Source organism: Cervus canadensis, chromosome 13, assembly GCF_019320065.1.
Source record: "Cervus canadensis isolate Bull #8, Minnesota chromosome 13, ASM1932006v1, whole genome shotgun sequence".
Taxonomy (NCBI): Eukaryota; Metazoa; Chordata; class Mammalia; order Artiodactyla; family Cervidae; genus Cervus; species Cervus canadensis.
In genome coordinates this window covers 8,667,833-8,690,599 of record NC_057398.1, presented here as the reverse complement: position 1 = coordinate 8,690,599, position 22,767 = coordinate 8,667,833, and the positions used below count along the sequence as shown (strand labels likewise).

General features: G+C 42.9%; 1 protein-coding gene across 1 annotated transcript; it reads left to right on the top strand.

Moving 5' to 3' along the window:
* Window positions 1–13,398: 13,398 nt before the first annotated feature.
* SLC30A1 (solute carrier family 30 member 1) lies at window positions 13,399–20,526 on the top strand. Its single transcript, XM_043485583.1, has 2 exons — window positions 13,399–14,029; window positions 15,749–20,526. The coding sequence occupies exons 1-2, from the start codon at window positions 13,414–13,416 to the stop codon at window positions 16,651–16,653; spliced, it is 1,521 nt and encodes a 506-aa protein (XP_043341518.1). The 5' UTR covers window positions 13,399–13,413; the 3' UTR covers window positions 16,654–20,526.
* The last annotated feature ends 2,241 nt before the right edge of the window (window positions 20,527–22,767 follow it).

Genomic DNA, 22,767 nt, shown 5'->3' with positions numbered 1-22,767 from the left:
TTTATTTCATTAAGTCTCAATTTGGGGGTAAACTATTCACTAGCTGCTCTTGAATCCCTGCCTAACTTGAAAGGCTTCAATGGCAAGGAGAATTTTACTTAAGCCAATTCTCCCTAAAGGTAAAACGAGATATTGTAAACTCTATGGAGATGAGCTTTACAGAAAAAAAATATATATATATATATATATATACATATATGACAAATCAATAGACTGCTCTTTACATCAACGCTTTTTGTAACACTTTTAACCATTCTCTTACAACCTACCAACAAGCATGTCCATGAGTTAGGAAGCACTGACTGAGGCCAGATTTAGGCCATGCCTTTATCCCATAGTATCAGGTTTAGTTCCTGCCCTTAAAAAGTGTCCAAGCTAGGGGGCTACAAGTCTTAACTCACGCATTTAGGGTGCTAAACGGTATTAGTGTTTTAGTGGATTAAGGAAGTAGTCAGATATTCAGAAAGCTTTTACTAAAGGGTGCATGGCCAGAGATTGCTTTCAAGAAAGGGCAAATTTGGGGGGAGAAGCAGAGCAAAACAAGCGAACAAATAGAACTAAATGAGGGGGGGATAGAAAGTAAACTATGAAAATTTAAACTAGTATTTAAAAATTTTTCAATACAGATCATTTCAGTCACATAGAAAGATACAGAACCCCTGTGTACTCGGCACTTACCATTTCATGGCCAGTCTTGCTTCCTTTATACCCCGACCCACTTTCCCCACATCATGGATTGTACGGAAACAAAACCCAGACATCGTGTCATTCCATTGGTAAATATTTCAGTATTTTTACTAGCATTTTGATGTAAGCAGGATCAACTTATGCAGGTCAGAGCGTGTTTCAAAAAACAAACCCCAAACTGAAAATCTTGGCACAATAAAAAGATCCCCCAAGCCTCAGCTAATGGCACATTTATTCCCAGTTCTACTTGGTTCAACAACATCCTAACACATCAGAAGAATCCTTAATTCTTTTTTCTTTTTGGAGGAGGATGAAATAAAATGTGTATGTCCAGAAATGCATGCTTTTTGGTACAATGCTGGGACCTTAATGGAATGTTGGAAGCATATGAACAAACACTTGTCCCTGTACATCTGCTTAAATGTAAGTCTATTTCTTTAGTCTATTTTCAACATAGCTCAGAGTGGTATTTCAGGAAGACATGCTTTTCTTAAACCAGAGTCCAACAAAAATGATCAGAGGAATCTGAGGATGGTTGGACGGTCTGGGGCCAGGAGGTAACAGCACAGCTGGGGAGGGGAGAGGATGGGGGGGCGGTGGGGGCAGATGGGGCAAGGAGACTCTTAGGGCTTTGCCTGGATGTGAAACTGAGTGGGAGGCAAAGAATGAAAGTGCAGCATGTTAGTTAATCTTGGAACGAGGATGAGTCATACAGAAAATGAGATACTTTCCCACTGATGCTTTGAATAATACCCTTTGACTGGGAAAAGAAACCAAATGAATGTTACTTTTTTTTTTTTTGGCCACAGTATTTCCCCAACCAAGGATAGAACCCGTGCCCCAGTCTTAACCACTGGACTGCCAGGGAAGTCCCTAAATGTTGCTCTTGATATGGTAGATATAGGCGATGGCCTACAGGGTGTATAGTTGAAGACTGACCACGCTTCTGAGCTCTTCCTCTCTTCCTGGGTGACCTGGAACAAGCTATCTAACCTCTCATGGTCTCATACTCCTCCTTTTCAACAAAAGGAAAGTAGGGAGAAATTATCTCTGGATCCCTGGAGACCCATCAGTCAGTTCAGTTCAGTTCAGTTCAGTCATTCAGTCATGTCTGACTTTTTGTGACTCCATGAATCGCAGCACGCCAGGCCTCCCTGTCCATCACCAACTCCCAGAGCTTACTCAAAACTCATATCCATCGAGTTGGTGATGCCATCCAGCCATCTCATCCTCTGTCGTCCCCTGTATTCAACAATTCTGTTAATTGATAATGTATTGTAAAAGGACAGATATGAATTGGGGGTGACTTTTGGATGGGGGCTACTAGCAGCAAGAAGTAGCAGGAGCAACTGAGACAAGCCAACCCATGTACAAACTGTCATATGGGCGATAAAATAACAGCACTCACCCACAAGCATCAAGGACTTACGTATCCGTTGCTTTACTAAGCAGTTTACATACGTTATCTCACTTAGTTCTCGAACAGCCCTATGAGGTCGGTTCTAATATTATCATACCATCATGAGGAAACTGAGGTATAGAAAGGGGTAAGTAATCTACCCAAGAAACACTGCCAATAAATCAGAAAGCCAGACTCAACCCAGGATCTATTTCGACTCTTAAAACCTAACCATACTACCTTCTCTCCTATTATGCTAAGGTACATAAAATAACCATTAAAGTCATATATTTTACCTTTCAATCAAAATCTAGAAATCTTCATTAACTATATGACACAGGAGCCAGTCTGAAGGAGGTCCCACTGGCTAAATCCCACTGGGACAAATAAAGCACCAAAATTAAGTAGAGTAATGAATTATAAACCACTGAAAAAAGAGGATTCAGGAATGCCCTTACTGATGACAGACGGACAGATAGATACATACATATATACATAAGAGAATACTGAGGGTTGCCTGGTAAACACAGAGAGACTACTGGAGCTGGGAAATTGTTTGGTAATCATCAAAATAAAGATGGGGTCAGGGCTTCCCCGGTGGCTCAGTGGTGAAGAGTCCACCTGCCAATGCAGGAGACATGGGTCTGATACCTGGTCTAGTAAGATCCCACATGGCGCAGAGCAACTATTGAGCCTGTGCTCTGGAGCCTGGGGGCGGCAACTACTGAAGCCCGCCCACCCCAGAGCCCATGCTCTACAGAGGGAGAAGCCACCGCAATGAGAAGCCGGAGCACCACAACCAGAGAGGGGCTCCCGCTCGCCACCACTAGAGAAAAGCCCGCACTTGGCAATGAAGACTTAGCACTGCCCCAAATAATAAATTAATTAATTAACTAATTAAAATGGAATCAGGCAGAAACTGTCAATAGATGCTAAATCTCAGGGATGTATGTAAATGAGCAAGACATTTGCATGGTTTTAAAGTATCTCTCCAGAGACTTCTTATTAGTTCAAGGGAGAAAAAGATCATATACAGTAGACAATTTGATCAACACCTTGATGGGTGAGAAAAATTTACATTACCAATAAAGGGCAGATGGACATCGTGCACCTTCAGCTGTAATACCCTTAGAAAGACAGAATACCCATTTTGCAATACTCTAGCCAAGAATGCATAAACAAAAACAAAAATATGTGAAGGTTCTATTTTCTTTAAAAAAAGGCAGGGGGAACTGTATTATTTTAAAAATGCCGACATCATAAAAGACAAAGGCTGTGGAAATGTTTCAGATTAGAAGTTAAAGGAGTAAGACAACTAAATGCACATTTGACCCAAAACTTGAGGCTGTGCAGGAGGGGGTGGTGTGGATAATACTTCAAAAGACATTAGTAGATCAACTGACAAAATTGGAATGTGGATGATGTTCATGTATAAAGTTGGTAAAAATGCCCTGTGGTTATGTTGAGAAAATTCCTATTTTCAGGAAATGCACATTGTATTTAGTGCTGAAGGAGCCTGATGTGTGGGACTTAGCCTCATATGGTTCAAAAGAGAAAGTTCAAAAACACTAAAACAAATGGATAAAACGTTAACAATAGTTGCATCTAGGTAAGGGATGTGTGTGTGTGGGTGGGGGGGGGTGTCCTTGAAAGTTTTTCTAAGTTTGAAAATATGTCCAAATAAGGAGAATTTTTTTTAAGTCAGTCTGGCATCACGTTAGTAATTAGTGGTCAATCTCTTAAATTCTCAAACTGTGTGTGTGTGTGGGTGAGGGGGAATAAAGGAATGATCCACATTGAGCCATGAGCACAATTGTCATCAGATGGAAAAAGCTTAAGGCAGAGCTGGCTCCCTGCTGTTTAGGGGTTCACCAACCAAACCAAGGAGTTATGTGGGTCATATAGAAAACAGGCTCATGTGTGAACAAGTAATGGAATAATTCCACTGTGAGAAATACCAGGAAAACCAACATCTCTGTATGTGTAAGGGAAGGTTTTCAGGTATGGGACTAGAGCCCACTTACTTCAACACGAATCTCCCCAGTAGAAGAATTAGTCTGTTTAAGCTCATCTTCCTTTGCTTTTCCTGGAAATATGTGTGTGCGTGCTAAGTCACTTCAGTTGTGTCTGACTCTTTGTGATCCCATGGACTATAACCCACCAGACTCTTCTTTCCATGGGGTTCTTTAGGCAAGAACACTGGAGTGGGTTGCCATGCCCTCCTCCAGGGGATCTTCCCAACCCAGGGATAGAACCTGCATCTCCTGTAATTGCTGCATTGCAGGTGGATTCTGTACAGGCTGAGCCACCAGGGAAGCCCCTCCTGGAAATATATTGGGACTTAAATTATATCTGCAAAGGACCCTTTTCACAAATAAGGCAGAATATTCACAGTTTCCAGGAATTAGGATATTGGGCATATCCTTTGGGAGTCACCCATTACAGGTCCTTTCCATGTACCAGGCATTGTCCTAAGCATCTTATATGCATTAACCCATCTATTTCACAACAACCCAATGATATAGGATATTATTTTGGTCCACATTGGGGAAAGGAGGCACAGGGCCATTAGGTAACTTGCAATCATTTCTTAGGATAATTTGGTTTGAGCAGCAGGCTTGTGGAAGAGGAATGAGAGATAAACAAGTTAAGATCACATGCAAGATGCCTTAAATACCTAGATAAAATAGTGTGCCTTTATTTGTGGGTAATGGGCAGTCACTGAGGGTTTTGAACAAGAGCGTCATATGAGCATTGATATATGGGAATATTGATCAGAAAGCACTGTGTTAAACAGACTGGAGGAGGGCAGGAATGGGATACCTATTAGAAGTGCTCACATAATTGCTCTGAGAGATGCGTCGCCTGGACTGGAAGTCTGGCCACAGAAACAGAGAGGAATACTTAATAGCTCATCCTTCTTTTCATCCCAGCATGGGGAGCCAGGCAGTCTTTTCCATTAGACTCAGCTCTTCCATCTTCCTCCTGGTTTCACAACAGGAGGCAGTTGAGAGATAAAACAATCTCCATTTGCCCCAATTTAGCAGACACTGGTTTTTCCATTAAAGGATTGCTCTCAAATTTGAAGACACCTGAGCAATGCCTAGAAATGCAATCCCAGTAGTTTTGATTGTGCTCACTTTTAAGACAATGACACTTTGGGGACTGAAAGATGTCTCTCTTGAGTTTAAGAGAGGGTCAACTCTGACCTTATGATGGAAAAACCTTGAAGCTCAATGCAAAGCATAAATAAAGTCAATAACAAGGGCTCATGGGAATGGTCTGTGGCCGCAGCTACCACGAGGCTAGATCTTGGCTCCCTCCTTCTAGAATCAGCAGACAGGCTTGAGGGAAGAATTTCTAGCCTCACTTCCCACCTATCCTTTTTGGTGTCTATTGCCATTTCCAGTGCTGCCTAACTATTAAACACCCCTTTTTCATTTTAAGTCTCTTTGGCTCCTAATGAGGATTTGATCAGTAATTGATAGAAAAGGCTTTTCACATTGGATAATGAAGGGTTTGAGTGCAAGAGACCCCCAGTCATACTCTGACTCTTCAGCCCAACCCATTATTCAGACTTCAGGAGCCATTAATGTTAGTCAGAATAACAAATACTTCCAAAAACTGTCAAGAATTTTTTTTTTTCCTGACACAGTGAAGGCAAAACCTGAAATGCATATTCACAACCTGGAGCTTGATTAATTTTAAGGTGTGCTTATCTACAAGAAAAAGACATTTGATTTCACTTAAAAATTCTAATACAAGTGATATCATTTATTGCAAAATAAAATTTGAATATGACAGATTAATATAAAATTAAAAGTAAAATCAAAACATTTTAACGTTTGAGGATTCTTTTTCTTTTTCTTTTTTTGCATGGGAACAGATTAACTCCACAGAATAGCCTCCTTCTAAGGGTTAAAAACAAAAAGCTTCTGGGACTTCCCTGGTTGTCCAGTGGCTAAGACTCCACTCCCCCAATGCAGGGGAGCCAGGTTTGATTCCTGACCAGGGAACTAGATCCTATATGCCACAACTAAGACAAAAGATCCCATGTGTCACAAGTAAGACTTGCTGCAGCCAAAAAAAAAGACAAAGCTTCTAGTATCTTGGTCCTCAGAGTGTGATCTGGGAAACACTAACATTGGCATCCCCCAGGAGCTTATTGGAAATGCAAAATGTCAGGCTTCACTACAGACCTCACCGAATCAGCATCTGCTTTTAACAAGGCACCCCAGGCGAGGGGCCACTATTTTCACTAATGTTAGTCCTTTGGAAGGCATCCAAACTATTGAAGAAATTGAAAGGAAGAGGTACATAAAAACAGTAGGCAAAACAATGAGGAATTCACTCTACAAAGTCTTGTGTGATCAGAACCCAGTTGTAGAACACACCACTAGAGAATCAGATTTGGGAGTGACCTGTTAAAGAGATGTCACTCACATGTAGGCCACCTCCCCTTGGTCCTTATAGTAATTACAAATTAATAAGAAAACCGTAGAACCAGAGACCTTTAAAACTGAGACGAATGATAAAATTTGTAGTAATCAGTGCGTGTGAAGTCTGGAGCCTCAAACTGAGTTTGTTTCTCCCAAATTGGGGTATGAAGTTAAAAACAAACCCAGTGCTGGTGCGATTAGGACCTCAGAAACAGAGGGACCTTGAGCAGATTTCTTCATTTCTTGGAGTCTCATCCCATAATCTGTAGAATCTGTCCTGCAAACCTTATAGGGTCATCATGCACCTTAAATAAGGGATGTGGACGTGTTTTGAAAACTATATGAGAACCTAGAATGTTGCCATGGCGGGTTTCAAGGGTGGGTCCTAGTTTCATTCAATTAACTGCATCTTGTGTGAGATAATATCACAGCAAAACTGTGGTAGCCTTCTTGAAGTGAAGAAAACAATGAGCTAATTAATAAGATTGTGTCTCAGTGGTTTCTACACTGTCTAGGAGAAGAGGATTCTCTGATTCTCAAGTTCCAATGTAGACAGGGAAACAAGGATATTCAATAAGGATCTGTTGAGCAAATGCCCACATTACTAAACTTGGGAAGAGTAATTTACCAACATTTACTCATTCATTCATTTTTTCAACAAACACTTTTGAGTCCCAGTTTGGCTGGGGATAGATACAATGGTGAACAGAAAAGCACACACTGCCCCTGCCCACATGGAGCTTGTGTGCGAGTGTGCTAAGTCGCTTCAGTTGTGTCCAACTCTTTGGACCCCATAGACTGTAGCCTGCCAGGCTCCTCTGTCCATGGGATTCTCCAGGCAAGAATACCAGAGTGGGTTGCTATGCCCTCCTCCAGGGGATCTTCCCAACCCAGGGATCAAACCCCTGTCTCTTCTGTCTCTTGTCTTGGCAAGCAGGTTCTTTACCACCAGAGCCACCCAATTTATTAATTTATTCTTGGCTGTGCTGCATGGCATTGTGGGATCTTAGCTCCCTGACCAGGGTTCGAACCCACAATCCCTGCATTAGAAGTGCACCACGACCCCTGCATTGGAAGTGCAGGGTCTAAACCACTAGACCACCATGGAGCCTACAGCCTAAACAAATACTCAAATGGATAAATGTAAATGGCATCCTTGCTCTACGCCACAAAAATCAGGACCGGGAGCCCAGCAAACTTGTACTAGAGTGATGTGACCTGGTCAGAGAGGTCACAGAAAATTTCCCTGAGAGGTGGCTCTTAAGCTGAGAGCTGAGGAATGAGTAAGAACTAAGGTGGGGAAGAAGGGAGGAAAGAGTGTCCCAGGCGGAGGGCATAGGGTATGCACAGGTGTTTTGGCAAAAGGAGGCATGGTGGTCAGAAAGGCCAGGCCCGTTAGCTGTGGGGTGATGGGATGAGGCTGGGGAGGCCATGGCCATGGCCAGCCCTGTGTGCATGAGCTGGGCTCATCCCCTCTGGGTGCTGGGGAGCCACCAAGGGATGGCAGCTGTGATGGTGGTGGTGATGGTGGCGATGGAAGTGTGGTGAAGGACGTGTATTTTGTCATGATCAGATCTGGGTTTCAAAATTAGCACTCTGGCAGCAAAATGGAGCATGACTCAAGGACAGGACGGCCGGGTGTATGTGGAGAGACAAGGAGGAGGCTCTCACAGCTCAGGAGACAGATCTGAAACCGTCTCTTCCACGGAAGACCCAACTCCTCTGGTCCAGTTCTCTCCTCCACATACAGCCTTGCTTCTGAGAGGCCCTTCCCACAAGAGGGAGGCAGACTCACTCTGGGCAATGGAATTCCCCCTCCAAGACTAAGTAAACGAAGTAGGGATTCTGGTCAGCAACTCAGTCCATTTTGAGTCTATGTGAATCAGTTCCCCTCAGGTAAAATGACAAAAGTGTGGTTTCTGAATCTGCAGGTTAAAATTTTCAGCCCTGGTTTCATGGTGACCCCCAAGTAAAGGTAGCCTAAAAGCCTCTCATTCCCACCCCTCATGAGAACATGAGGCAGGCAGTATAGTCTTCTGCAGTCACGTCTTAGGGCTTCTTTTGGTGGCTCAGATGGTAAAGAACCTGCCAGCAATGCAGGAGATGCAGATTCCACCCCTGGGTTGGGAAGATCCCTGGAGAAGGAAATGCTAACCCACTCCAGTATTCTTGCCTGGAGAATCCCATGGACAGAGGAGCCTGGTGGGCTACAGTCCACGGGTCACAAAGAGTCAGACACGACTGAGCAGCTAACACACACACACACACATAACTCCAGTTAAGTGGCCATCTCTTAGAACCCCTCACTAAAAAGATATGGAAGTGAGGCCTACAGAGTTTTAATAACTTGTCCAAAATAGGTCATTTTTAAGGACCAGTTTCCTGAACTTTCTAAAAGCCATCAGGTACGTAAAACTCTCAATATACTCTGCTGGTCAACATCATCTTTATAGACAAGTAAGAAAAGAGTCATAAAAATATGCTTTAAAATTAAATTTTTTTTTTTTTTAGGCTTCTGTACTTTGTACTTTAATTACAATCTCCTACCCCTAGAGTTAGAAGGGCTAAAGAAAGAATGGGCATTCAGCCTAAACCTTAAAACTGACTGACTATGCCTTCCACAATTTCTAGTATTATGTAACACTGCACCCAAGAAATTCACAAATGCTTTTCATGAGCCTTTCTATATAGGTGTCAGGGTCTTTATTTCTAGATTTAATTTCCAGGCACGACAAGATCTTAGATCCAGTTTTCAGTCTCTATGAAAAATGAGTTTTCCTTTGCTATTCACTCTCACCTGCCGTTCTTTAGCTTAACCAACACATACAAAAAGCTCCGAGATTTTCTGGGGCCTCTTGCTGGACATTCTACTCCCTACCCCGTTCCTGTTTCCCGTTTGCTTCCCAGTAGGGTTTCTAGCTCTGACCCTTTCTTTCATATGGTTTCCCTTATACCTCTGAGCCCTTTTGTGATGTTTCTGGACTTTATTACCACATTGTTACTTGTTTATTCTTTTCTTTACTGCCTCTTCCCTCAGGGAGCAGCTACAAATTCAAGCCTTGGCCCTCATGTTTTGGTAGAGATTTTATATTTTTAATAATTAGTGAATACATTCCAAAACAAGACAAACAGATCTGACTTCCCCCATCATTTTTGCCCTAAGATTGAACATCAGAATTGATTGGCCATCAACCAAAGTCAAATGCAATCTGCTTTTCACATGGTTTTATTCATCCATCTGTCCTTAACACAGCTTCAAACACTCATGATTTTTGAAAACCAATGTTTAGAGGTGTGTCTGTGTTTAGCAGTTTTTGTTTGTTTTTTTACAAGAATCCTTGTAAACCTACACTTTGGGTTGATAAGCTTCAGGCTAGCTCATTGAGCTAAGAAGATCCAATTTGGGGAAGCTTGGCATTGATAGAGCAGGGAGGTGTCTTAGAGGGCTCTGAAATTGCAAAGTTTGTGTTCAACATTTGACTTTCACTCAAATTGGCAGTCTCTTTCCAAAATGAGCATTATTTTCTCATCTTTAAAGTATGCTGAGTTTAGTCAGTTTGAACACTAAGCCAATTGTCAGGAGAGTTCTCAAGGATTAGGAAGAAAAAGCCAAGCCATCTTATTCAACCTGGGGCCACAACCTCCAGGAGTACTGGTGAATAATGGTATGGCTTCCCTTCATTTTAACCCACTTCTGGCTGTGTTAATGCTATGCCAAGACAATCGGCTAAAAAAGGACAACTTTGACTCAAGCTACCAAAGTATTTTGACTACACTCTGCTGGGGGGGAAGAAAAGTTTATTTGATTGAAATGCTTTGCTGATAGGTAAATATTACTCTTTCTGGAATGCATGATTATAACTTTTCCAATCTGGAAAATGCATCTCTGACACCCCTCCCCACTTCTAGGTTATGAGCGCATAAAGCACATTGTCTGGGAAGTGGCTTACAAGAAGGGGAAAAAATGTGGCACCACACAGGTTCTCATAAGTGACTACTGAGTTGACTTGAATCTAGAGCCCCTTTTACGTGGGTCTGAACGTCTCCCAATTCAGTCTGCTGAGTTATTGAAACGACTGCTACCGGTTGCTGAGCATCCTCGCCTTCTGCATTGTCTTATTGATTTCTTTTTGGACATTAAATACTTGGAGGAATATTTTCTTCTTTTCGCTTTTGCCCACACAGCACATGGCTTTCAGGATCTCAGTTCCCCTAACCAGGGGCTGAGCCACGGCCACTGCAGTAAAAGCACTGACTCCTAACCACTAGACTACCAAGGAACTCCCTGAAGGACTCTTCTTTCAAGTAAAGGGACCCAGCAGCTCCCAATAGGAGGCGAAATGGTCTTCCAACTGCCTCCTGGCCATTTCCCTGGGATATCTTGACCCACACGTGGCTCCTCAATGTCTATATAGGAGGACCTGGTTTGAGGCTGTATTCATATACGTGAAATGCACAAACATCCATTATCTACACCAAGGGAGAGAAGATTATGGAAGTCCCCAATCCCATCTCCCCACTCCTTAGCAGTGCCACCATCCAGACTTCACTGAAAATTTAGCACATTAAAAAACAGGCTCAGTATTTTCTCCTTAAAAGCAGCTCCTTGCACACCCTTTCCAACTTCTCCACCTGTTTTAAGCAATATTTTCCTTGTTGGGTTAAAAACTATCTCTTTAAAATTCTCCTCATCAGCTTTCACTCTCCCAATACCCAATTAATCAAGTCCTGTCAATTCTTCCTTAATAAATGCCTCAGGAAGTTTCCTCCATTCTTCTGCATTCCAGAAGAACAGAAATAGATGAGGATCTAGCTCTCTAGTCTGGATGGGGAGATGAGAAATACACAGTATACAAGTGAAAAAACTTTTCTAGAAATAATTTTTTAAATGCAAAAATACATGGCCCAAAACAAGCCTTATATACAGACCCCGAGGCATTGGCTAGCACTGTCTTTGTCTCCCAGCAATCCAGAGCAGTTGGAGGTCCTTCTCGCTGTTGAGAGGCTGTGGTGAGGCCTCTGGGAGTCCGGTTCAGGCCATTCTGACTCTAGCCACCCCTCCACTTATGAAGCAGGAAGCCTTCACTTTCAAGTTAGCTAGTCTCCATTCAGAGCACAACAAGGTATGTATCCAATCTGAAGCAGTGTTGGCACAATTTATCAGGAGTATTTCACTGTAATTTAAAATTTTATATGTTTATATTTCACCTCCACCTGGACAGAAGCTCATTCTTCTGTATACTCACTGCCCTCCCATTCCCCATAGTGACCAACACTGGGTTCTGCTGTTTGTAGTGTATAAATACAATGTTTTAAGTCATAGAGCCTCAGAATTTTAAAGTCAGGGGGAATCTTAAGAGCTCCTCTTGTCCTGTCCTTTACTCTCCATAGACGAAGAAACAGATCTAGAGAGGCCGGCTGACTTGCCCAAAGTCACCCAGCTGGCTAGTGGCAAAGCAAGAACCAGAACCCAGGTTTCTCCTGCTTTAAGTCTGCACCCTAAATGATCCTTAGATAATCAGTGACAGAAATATCTGACTTCACACAAGGTCTCCGGGCGATGGTGGCGATAGGGGGTGATTTGCTTTATTGAAACATTTACAAAGATTCCATTCATCGCCTCGCAGGACCGTCCTGGACGAACTCAACTCGGTGTTGAACAGTCACAAGTTACGTGCCGCACTTGTTTATGAGTCTGTCGGCCCTAATCGCGGTTCTTCTGATAGGAGCGCGCCCCCGCGCCCCCCGCCGCCCCTCACACTGGGGCTCCCCCTCCCGGCCCTTCCCAGGCTGTCGACTGTCACACGGCGGCCGAACAGCCCGCCCCACGTGGACCCGGCTGGGAGGATCAAAGTCTGTTTGCTGCCTGGCCCCCGGCAGGTGTGACGGGGCTGCTAGGACCCGCAGCGCCCGGGCAAGAGGCCCGCCGCGCCGAGGGGACCCCGCCTGCCCCGCCCTGCCCCTCCCCCTCCTGCTGCACGCGGCCCGCGCCCCCTACCCTCCCCCACGACGCCCGTCGCTGCACCCGGCCGCGGCCCCCGGCCCACGCCCGGCTCCTGAAGGGAAAGGCCCCGCCCCCATCTGTTGAAGCCGCGACACCGCCTCCTCCCCCGCCCCTCTGAGCCTCCGCCCAATAGAGAGCGCGGGTGGGCGGGACGTGGCGGCTGTCGTGAGGGGGTCTTGGCCAATGGGAAGGCGTGCCGGGCCTGGTGGGCGGGGCGGCGAGGCCTTGTCACGCTCGGGTCCGTGTGAAAACGGGGGTTCCGAGTGCAAAGCAAAGTTTTTTTGTAAACCGTCTGCAAAGGCGGGGGGGGCGGCGGGTGGCGAAGAAGGCGCCCGACACCGGGCCGAGTGCAGCAGCCGTGGCCGCCGCCTCTTTAGCTCTTCAGGCGTCGGCTCCTCGGTCCGAGCCACACCGGAGGAAGACCGCCTGAGGGGAAGACCTGCGCGGAGAACCCGCAGATGCTTGGAGCGTCCTCAGCGCTGAGCTGCCGGTCGCCCGCCCCCGCCGCCGCCCGCCCGCCCGCTCGCTCCTGCTCCGGCTCTCTGTCGGCGGGCTTCGGGAGCCCCAGCTCCCTGCCGCCTCCGCCGCCGCCCCGCTGTGGGTGTGTGGGGGCTGCTGGAGCTGAGCCGGGCCTCGGCGCCGGCTCCGAGAACGGACGCCTGAGGAGGAGCTGCGCGCCGCCGGCCGGCCGGGGTCGCCCGCAGGCGCGGGGGCTCGGCGGCTAGACCCCGGGCTCGCCCGCCCCTCCGGTCACCGAGGCCCCGCGGCAGACTCCCGAGCCCCGCGCCGCCCGCCCTCCCTCCCTCCGTCGCCGGCTCCTCGGCGCCTAGCCGCCTCCTCAGGAGTGTACGGGCCGCGTTCGGGCGGGCTCCTCAGCCGCAGCCATGGGGTGCTGGGGTCGGAACCGGGGCCGGCTGCTCTGCATGCTGTTACTGACCTTCATGTTCATGGTCCTGGAGGTGGTGGTGAGCCGGGTGACCACGTCCCTGGCGATGCTCTCCGACTCCTTCCACATGCTGTCGGACGTGCTGGCGCTGGTGGTGGCGCTGGTGGCCGAGCGCTTCGCCCGGCGGACCCACGCCACCCAGAAGAACACCTTCGGCTGGATCCGGGCCGAGGTGATGGGGGCTCTGGTGAACGCCATCTTCCTGACCGGCCTCTGCTTCGCCATCCTGCTGGAGGCCATCGAGCGCTTCATCGAGCCGCACGAGATGCAGCAGCCGCTGGTGGTCTTCGGGGTCGGCGTGGCGGGGCTGGTGGTCAACGTGCTGGGGCTCTGTCTCTTTCACCACCACAGCGGCTTCGGCGACGACTCCAGCCACAGCCACTCGCATGGGGGGCACAGCCACGGCCTCGCCAAGGGGGCCCGCAGCAAGAGCAGCCGCTCCGGGGGTAGCGACAACGCCGTGACCCCGGGCGAGCAGGGTCCCGACCAGGAGGAGACCAACATCCTGGTGGCCAACAGCAGCAACTCCAACGGGCTGAAATTGGACCAGACAGGTGAGGAGAGAAAAGTCGCCGCCGCAGGTGGTTGGCCCTGGGGAGCCCGGACCCCGGGATGGCCCCGGGCCGAGTGGCCCGCACGCCCCCTGGCGCCCGAGCGGGCCGCGCCGCCTCTGGGCTGCTCCTTCCCGGGCAGGCTCCCGCACCCGCACCTGCGGGGAAGCCGCCGAAACAGACGCCCCCCTCTCCCGCACCCCCCGCTTGCAGCCGGGTGTTAGGAGCAGGGGAAGTGCGTCCCCCGCTCCCGGTATGAGGGTGTAGATGAGAGCGGGCAAAAGGTCAGGAGGTGACCCTCAGCCCGCTGCGGTCCGCAACTGCACTTGGCAGTCTTTTACGGGCTGTCGTGCCAAGAGACTGTCTGATTTTGGCGTTAGCGGGATCAGCAATGCTTCCTAATTAAATTTCTTGACCCTCTTGGAAAACCGGAGAGAATCCCCTGTTGGTCCTTAGTTGTTGGATGTTTGGAACCTTGCTCTGCCCAAGTAGTAGTTTTGCCTTTCAAACAAGTTTCTTAATGTTGTATTCAGAGCGATCTCAGTGACTGAATTTCCTGAACTCAAAATCTTGGTTAAGGGTTTCTGTTATGAACAGCAATGCATGTTTCGGTTAATTTTCTGAAGTCTAAACCCAATCCTGAAAATCCTAGACTTAGGACCTGTCTGGGCATGTTTTAACATTTCACTTAGGATTTGTCGTGATTGTACTAAGGTAAAAGTGATGATAATTTATGCTTCTTATATTTTTAATGGGTAGTTTTCATTCTAAACGTTAAGTGCTCTTGGAAGGAAATTGGGAAATAGGTGTTGAAAGAGGAGATAGGAAAAGGAATCATCCTAATGCCCTACTAACCAGGCTCAGTGATATTTTTAATAGGCTGGTGTATTTCCTCCCACTGTTTTCCACTTATATGGAAATATCAATTTCTATTTACCTATTTGTGTGAAACCACACATGCATGACACTACATAGACAGTTTTCCTCTTTCTAGGATTCAGGATATCATGTTAATGAAATTGAAGTTGTACATTGAAAATGTTTAATAAACAATTGAATTTCCTCTCACTTCTACTCTGCAAGGAGTTATTCCAAAGAATATTAAGCTGTCCTGGTGTGTATAATTCCTTTAAAGAATCAATATGTTTGGTTTAGGAGCTAGTAGATAGTGATCATTTAGTTCCAACTTTTCCTGAAGTCTCTGTGTGATTGTTGATAGGCTTATATGGTTGATTTGTCAGTTTCTAAACCCCTTCTATCAAGGGACTCATCATTTTTAAGTGACAAAAGTCTAAAAGTTAACCTTAACACCTTAATGATGAAAAGTGACTAGAGCTCTGTGTCAGGTCAGCCATTTTTATTAGACTTATCCATAGTTGTTTATGATTTGGGGTGATAGCATTCAATTTTGTTTTGTTTTTTGATATATGCCAACAAGTATAGAATGTTCCCAGGACCCCACAGAAAAGGTGAACTTCATTTGGAAGTGGGAAGGTAGGAGGTTGGAGTATGAGAAAGTAGTATCATCTTAATGACTTAATTTAGCCCTGACCATATGTCCTGGCCTGTTCCCAGTATGTCAATTTATATAAATTGCTCTGAGCACATTTCTTCGTATGTTTTATGAAAAATTTTCACCCCCATCTCTTAAATGGAATTAGGCAAGAATGTTTATATAAACACTTTAGATGTGTTTGATACAGAATGTTTATTTCTTTGTAGATCCAGAAAAGTCCAGAAATGATGCAATGGAAGTACAAGTGAATGGGAATCTTATCAGAGAACCTGAAGAGGTGGAATTGGAAGAGGATGAAGATAAGACTGGACAACTTAACATGCGTGGAGTTTTTCTGCATGTCTTTGGAGATGCTTTGGGTTCAGTGATTGTGGTAGTAAATGCCTTAGTCTTTTACTTTAATTGGAAAGGTTGTCCTGAAGGGGAGATTTGTGTGAACCCGTGTATACCTGACCCCTGCAAAGCATTTGTAGAATTAGTTAATAGTACTCAGGCAACAGTTCAAGAGGCTGGTCCTTGCTGGGTACTATATTTAGATCCAACTCTTTGTATTGTAATGGTTTGTATACTTCTTTACACAACTTATCCATTGCTTAAGGAGTCTGCTCTTATTCTTCTCCAAACTGTTCCTAAACAAATTGATATCAAAAATTTGATAAAAGAACTTCGAAATGTTGAAGGAGTTGAGGAAGTTCATGAATTACATGTTTGGCAACTTGCTGGAAGCAGAATCATTGCCACTGCTCACATAAAATGTGAAGACCCGACATCATACATGCAGGTGGCTAAGATCATTAAAGACGTTTTCCATAATCACGGAATTCACGCTACCACCATTCAGCCTGAATTTGCTAGTGTAGGCTCTAAGTCAAGTGTAGTCCCGTGTGAACTTGCCTGCAGAACTCAGTGCGCTTTGAAGCAATGTTGTGGGACACGGCCACAAGCCCAGTCTGGAAAGGATGCAGAAAAGGCCCCATCAGTTAGCATTTCTTGTTTAGAACTTAGTGACAATCTAGAGAAGCAGCCCAAGAGGACTAAAGTTGAAAACATCCCTGCTGTTGTGATAGAGATTAAAAAAATGCCAAACAAACAACCTGAATCATCCTTGTGAGTCTTGAAAAAGATGTGATGTTTGACTTTTGCTTTAAACTGCAAGAGGAAAAAAGACTCCATTGAAATTCTATGTTTGCCAAGTAGTGTAATTGAAGTCCTTGTCTGGTCACACAGTTTAATTCTATTTTTGTAAGAACATAATGGGACTGCTTAACAGAGTTCTATATTACAACTTTGTGATTATTAGTGCAGAGTACAGCTATGCTGTAACAGTTTTGGAAAGCCAGTTTTAACACTATGTTACATTTTTGTTTTAAGTATAAACCTTATATAACATAATGCTATTTGATTTCCAGTTTTTCAATGGTAAAAACTAATTAGGGGGATAAATAAATTTAAATTGTTACTGGAATTTCTCTGCTTTTCTTTTCCCCCAGTGTTATATTTTGTTTGTTAGAATTATAATTGCTAGAACTCTAAAAATCAACAGGTCTGTTTCCTTTGACGTTTTATGTAATATTTACTTGCCCTTTGAGATCATTACATAGCATAATGACAGCATATTTTAAGAATGACTCATGAATATTATTAGGAAAAGTTCTTTTTTTCCTTCACATGGGGTTTTATGATACTGAAGATCAGTTACTACTCTGTATCCTGTGTTGCTGAGTAGTATTCTAATAAACAGATAATTAAATTGAACTAGTGTACCTATAATAGGGCATATGGGCAGTAAGAGCAGGGAAGGAAGTTTTACCAAATTAAATATTTAGATTCTTGTAAGTTAATAATCAGACTACATATCTAAATTATTCTCAGAATTTTAACTTTAAAAACAAAACAAAATAAAGGTAGCCTGAAAGATGGATATGTTCACCAGCATTACTTTCTTTGAAAGATTGGCATTAGAAAGAGTTGAAAGTTTACTCATAAAATATATACGATAAATATTTTTAAGACTGTTTAATTTAATCTAATAATTACATGTTAAATGAAAGCTTATTAATCTAATCTTTTAAATTGTGAGTTTTAAAAATAACTTCAGAGTCATTTCACAGTGACCAATCATGAATGGATTCAAACAGCTTTTTGAGCCCAACCAGCAATGCTTGTGCTTTGCCAAGAGCCATTGACTTGAGAGAAAAACCTGAAGGTTAATGCAGTTTGGATATTAAACTGTCAAAAAGCAAAATTAGTTAAGACAAAATTAATAATTGAGATTCTATAAGTCATTCTGTCTTGACATTGCTTAGACCTTCCAATAGTGGCTTATTTTGCAAGATATCTTAGTATCTATACAGGAAACTGTTTTTGCCTATTTCATTGTTCGTATGGATTTCAAATCCATACACAAATATTATTTAAGGGTATTTAAGTTATATTTTTCTGATAGAGAGGGATTATGCTTTGTGAAGAAACTAGATTTTTTGTCCTCAAAAGGATGAATATTAACATCAGTTATCATGTATAGCTCTATTTTTCTAGAAACAAGGTATCCTGACTACTTTAGTACCTTTTATAGCTGACTACTTTGGGGGTGGCTACCTTTTGGGATTTGAAATAATTCATTGTTTAGTGGGTCTTAAGATGAAAACGTTGGCATTTGACAGTTAACTTTTTAAAAGGATGATCTTTTGTGGTAGACAGTGTGATTTTTTCCTAGTATAAGCCTGTTGCTGGCAATGGGCCTGTTTAAGAACACCCGATTTTTCCATTGAGAATGAGGTAATTTTAGGAACACAGTTTGTAAGTTCATATTTACTATAATGGGCCAAAACCATAACCTGCCAATTTGCAATACATCATTATCATTTAATACACTTCTGATATTGTATATTTCAATTCCTAAACTGGTAGTTACTTGGAATTTTGCAAACATTTTTTTAAAACATGAAATTGGGGGAATTTCATATGAGTGAACAAGAGAAAGCTTCAAATTATATCATGTACATTCTTGATTTACCATTTTTTGAAGATCTCAAAACAATTTATGTTATAGAAATATGTCAGTAGTGATATAAAAGGAAAACTGGTAATATATATTACATTCAATGAGGTTTTCTTTACAATGCTCTATTGGGTCTATTAAAGGTTGCATAAGGCATAAGACATCAACTGAAAGAAGGTTTTTTTAAATGGTGTATAAGCATGGGACAAGGGCTATTTTTTTTTTTTCAAAGTGCTTTGAAAGTAACAGCCTTTAGATTTTAGTTATTTCACTTTTCATAATTTTAAGTAGCTCATAAGTAACAAAGTGGTACCATAGGATTCTCTTTTTCAAAGGATTTCTGTCATAATAGTAAAATCATGTGGGCTCTGACTCACCTTTTCAGTTTTAGCAGAGAGTTATTTATTTCTTTACAATGCACTTTCTAACCCATTTTTAGCTATATTAGCATTATCTTTAAAAAATGCTTTTATATTTAAATATTGTGGGATTTAAGTGTCTTTTCCAAAATAGTTTATTCCTTCCTGAAAGAAAATGAGGGAAATTCCATTAATTATTAGGAGACTTAAACCCAATATTTAAATGCTGTTTTATAACACTGCATCAGTTTTAGGAGGTGCATCTCTCCTGCTGGCTCTTTTATATTTGAGCAAGATCAGTGTATTTAGAATATGTGTTTAGAAATATGTCTGTTGTCTCAATTTAGTAAGAAGGAGGTGCTGCATTTGCCTGAATTAAAACCAACCCAGACATTTTTTTCCAACCTAAATTCCGCCTTAGTGATGAGAGAGATTTAATTCTCCATTGTCACCTTTTAGTTATATGATTGTTTAGTAAAATTTTTTTCAGAGAGCATCTGCCCTGTATAAAGTATGAACTAGAACCTAAAGGAAAAGTAAAAAACTCAGAAACTTTGCTGTGTGTATTTTAACATTTTAGAAAGTAGTATGTTTGAGTAACTAAGGTATGTAATTTGAACAGGAAGGATTTGCATCAAGAGCACCTTGGAAAATCACAAGTAGAAGACTATTAATGTTTGTATCTTGTTAACATCCTCAGTTAATTTGAATTTTTGAAAGTTTTGAAGGAAAAGGCCTATGGAACCTAATGTGAAGTATTTAGTAGGCTAACTGGTATTGAGTTGTAGATTTTTACTGTTTATAAACAAATATCATTTGATGAAATGTCATTTACCTGCTGTCTTAAGATGTTCACACATACACAAATATGGAGAAGAATCCTACAATATAGAAATATTTATTTTAATAGAGTTTCAGTTAAGTCATAAAACAGTGTTAAAACTTGGGAAGGTGGAGGGAGGGCTTGTTGTTTTTTAAATTGAAACTGTCATACAGTGTTTGACCATCTGAAACGGGAATTATAATAGCACTATTTTGATGTAACTCTACCGCTATTACGTGGCAATGCTATTTAGTTTTACTAACAAGTTCTGAAATACTTAGCAGTCATTTTCACTGGCACAGGAGCCTTTTGTATGTCATTCAATTTAAACTTTCAAACCAAAAACTTTATGGTTCAGTGTCTTTGGCAAAAAGATACTGAAGGGAATGTAACATACAATTAATATGTGGTTATATATAAAAAGACACAAATTACCATGTTATGGTTCTGCCTTGAAACAGCACAATGAGTGTATCAGTGTATTCTGTGATTCTTTATGAAACTTCTATGTTGTGTTGTTTTGTGTCTGCCACAGGGTGTCCTTTGGGCCAGATGTGGCACAGTTAAATGCAGTTATCATCTCATGAAATGCAGATGCAGATAAAATGTCTTTAGTGCTGCAAAATTTTACCTAACTTTTTGTATGTTTCTGACTGTGCGTTGTTTTCCAAAGCTGTTCCTACCTCACCATGAGGCTTTATGGATTGTTATGTATTATAAATGTTCTTTATGAGACAGACTACTGTGTTTCTTCTCATTTATTAAAAGTTAAGTAGAAAAATAAACTAATTTTAATATCTACTTCATTGTTTTGTGCATATGGCCTCACCCAGTAGTTGTGGCACACAGGCTTAGTTGCTCTGGAGAATGTGGGATCTTCCCAGACCAGGGATTGAACCAGTGTCATACTAGCCACCATTTCAAGCAACCACTGGGGGACTTGCAATGTGTCCTTCATGGATAAGAGGAGACTAAAAGTGTGTGTGTGTGTGTGAGTCGCTCAGTCGTGTCCGACTCTGCGGCCCTATGGGCTGTAGACCGCCAGGCTCCTCTGTCCCTGGAACTCTCCAGGCAAGAATAGTGGAGTGGGTTAGCATTTTCTTCAGGGGATCTTCCTGACCCAGGGATCGAACCCGGGTCTCCCACGTTGCAGGCGGATTCTTTACCATCTGAGCCACCAGGGAAGCCCAGAGGAGACTACTGGACTGTATTTTCTGGTGATTCTTTTCCAAACAATTGTAAGATCCAGAGTTGAATTACAGTACCAGAGGAGACTACTACAATTGATTCCACATTTTCTTCATACTTGAACATTCTGAGATCAGAATGCATCAATACAATCAGTGGTATCTTACCATTCCTTTTGGCCAACTATATTTCTTATTAGGATGTATCTTACAATTAATCGTTCAGAAAAGAATTACCAGGTCTTTCCAGAAGTACTGCCAACATTTCCTAAAACCTTGTGTACTATGCATTGCACATCTGGATGAGAGCTGTTGCTTTTGAATTAGGTGAAAATATGCTTACAAAAGTCAATGACAATGTTGTTTTTAAAGAAATCCCATAGACATTTCTGAGCCTTCAGATTTGACCATTTTTGCCATCTCCTCACTAGAGCCTATATAGCCTTTTCTCTTTTAAATCAAGTAATAGCACTTTGTTGCATTTGCTTATTTACAAACCTATTTCCTTTTTAAAGATAAATCCTATGAGGTCAGAGCTATCTTTTTTATTTCCTCAGGGTCTAGCACACTGTAAGCATTCAAAGGTGTTTGAAGGAATATTGAGGAATGGCAGACATGGAAGAGGACATAGCAATAACACTTATTAATAGCTAAAATATACCAAGCAGTTATTAGCTACCCGCCACAGACATTTTCATTTAATCCTTACAAACTGTTAGCCACATTCCATTATTCCCATTTGGCAGACCAATGGATATCAAGTACCTTACCCAAAGGCATCCAGATAGAGATGGAGCCAGAACTGGAATTTAGCAAGAGATCTAAAACGCATCAAGTGGCACGCTTTCCCATTACTTTGAACTGTCAACAACTTATTTCATAAGTAAATTCCGAATGAAGAATTCTTTTAAATTTTCATGCAAGAAGCAGCAATAGGCCAAAAAAAAAAAAAAATACATTTTACAGTATTTGATATTAACAAAAAACATCAGTGTAGTCACCAGATGAAAAATCAGAACTTACGGTTGTGTCATTCAAATTACATGGGGCACAGGAATAACAATATTTTTTAGAATTTAGTGTTTCTCGGTTTCAGTCTAGCCTTGCAGACAGTGCCCATCATTACAAAGTAGTCAGCTAAGCCGCTATCAGTTCAAGTGTTGTCTAAGGTGGGAACTGCACTTGAACCACAAACACCTACAGCCTACATATCTTTTTATGCTGAAAACTGGGTGTTTGGAGAACTGGAGAGCAGAGGTGATTGAACTAAGTGAATGAGGAGATGCCGGCAGAAGATGATCTGCTTTTCAACAGAGATACTATTAGCATTTGGGTGAGAAAATGTATCATAGTACAGAAGTGTCCCGTGCGCTGAATTGAGTAACACAACCTCCTTCCACACAAGTGTTTGTAGCTCCTCCAGTTCCCCTGGCTCAACATCAACACACCCCAACTTTTGCAAATGTCTCCAAGGGATGCAGCCTGGCCTTGGACCACCGTGAAGGACTGACCCGGTGGGACTCCTGTCTCGCCCACATGATTCAAATGCCATCTCTATTTTCCTCCGTTTACACAGACCGAGTAACATAGATTCTTTGTGTTTTGTTTGAACTTCAGCTCCATCTCAAAGTCCAAGAACCAAGCTTGGACTTCCATTCCTACAGAGTCAAATAGACAATCCAAAGATTTGATTTCTGAGACTGACAGCCACTGAAAAGACCAGGTAGATGGGAACTCCTCTGAGAAGTTAAGAAGATTGTTCTGCTTAAGGAAGCGGTGCAGATGTGGCCAACTGAATTGGTCATGGAAACCATATCTTTTTTTGGAGTATAAGAATCGAATTTTCTGGCATTGT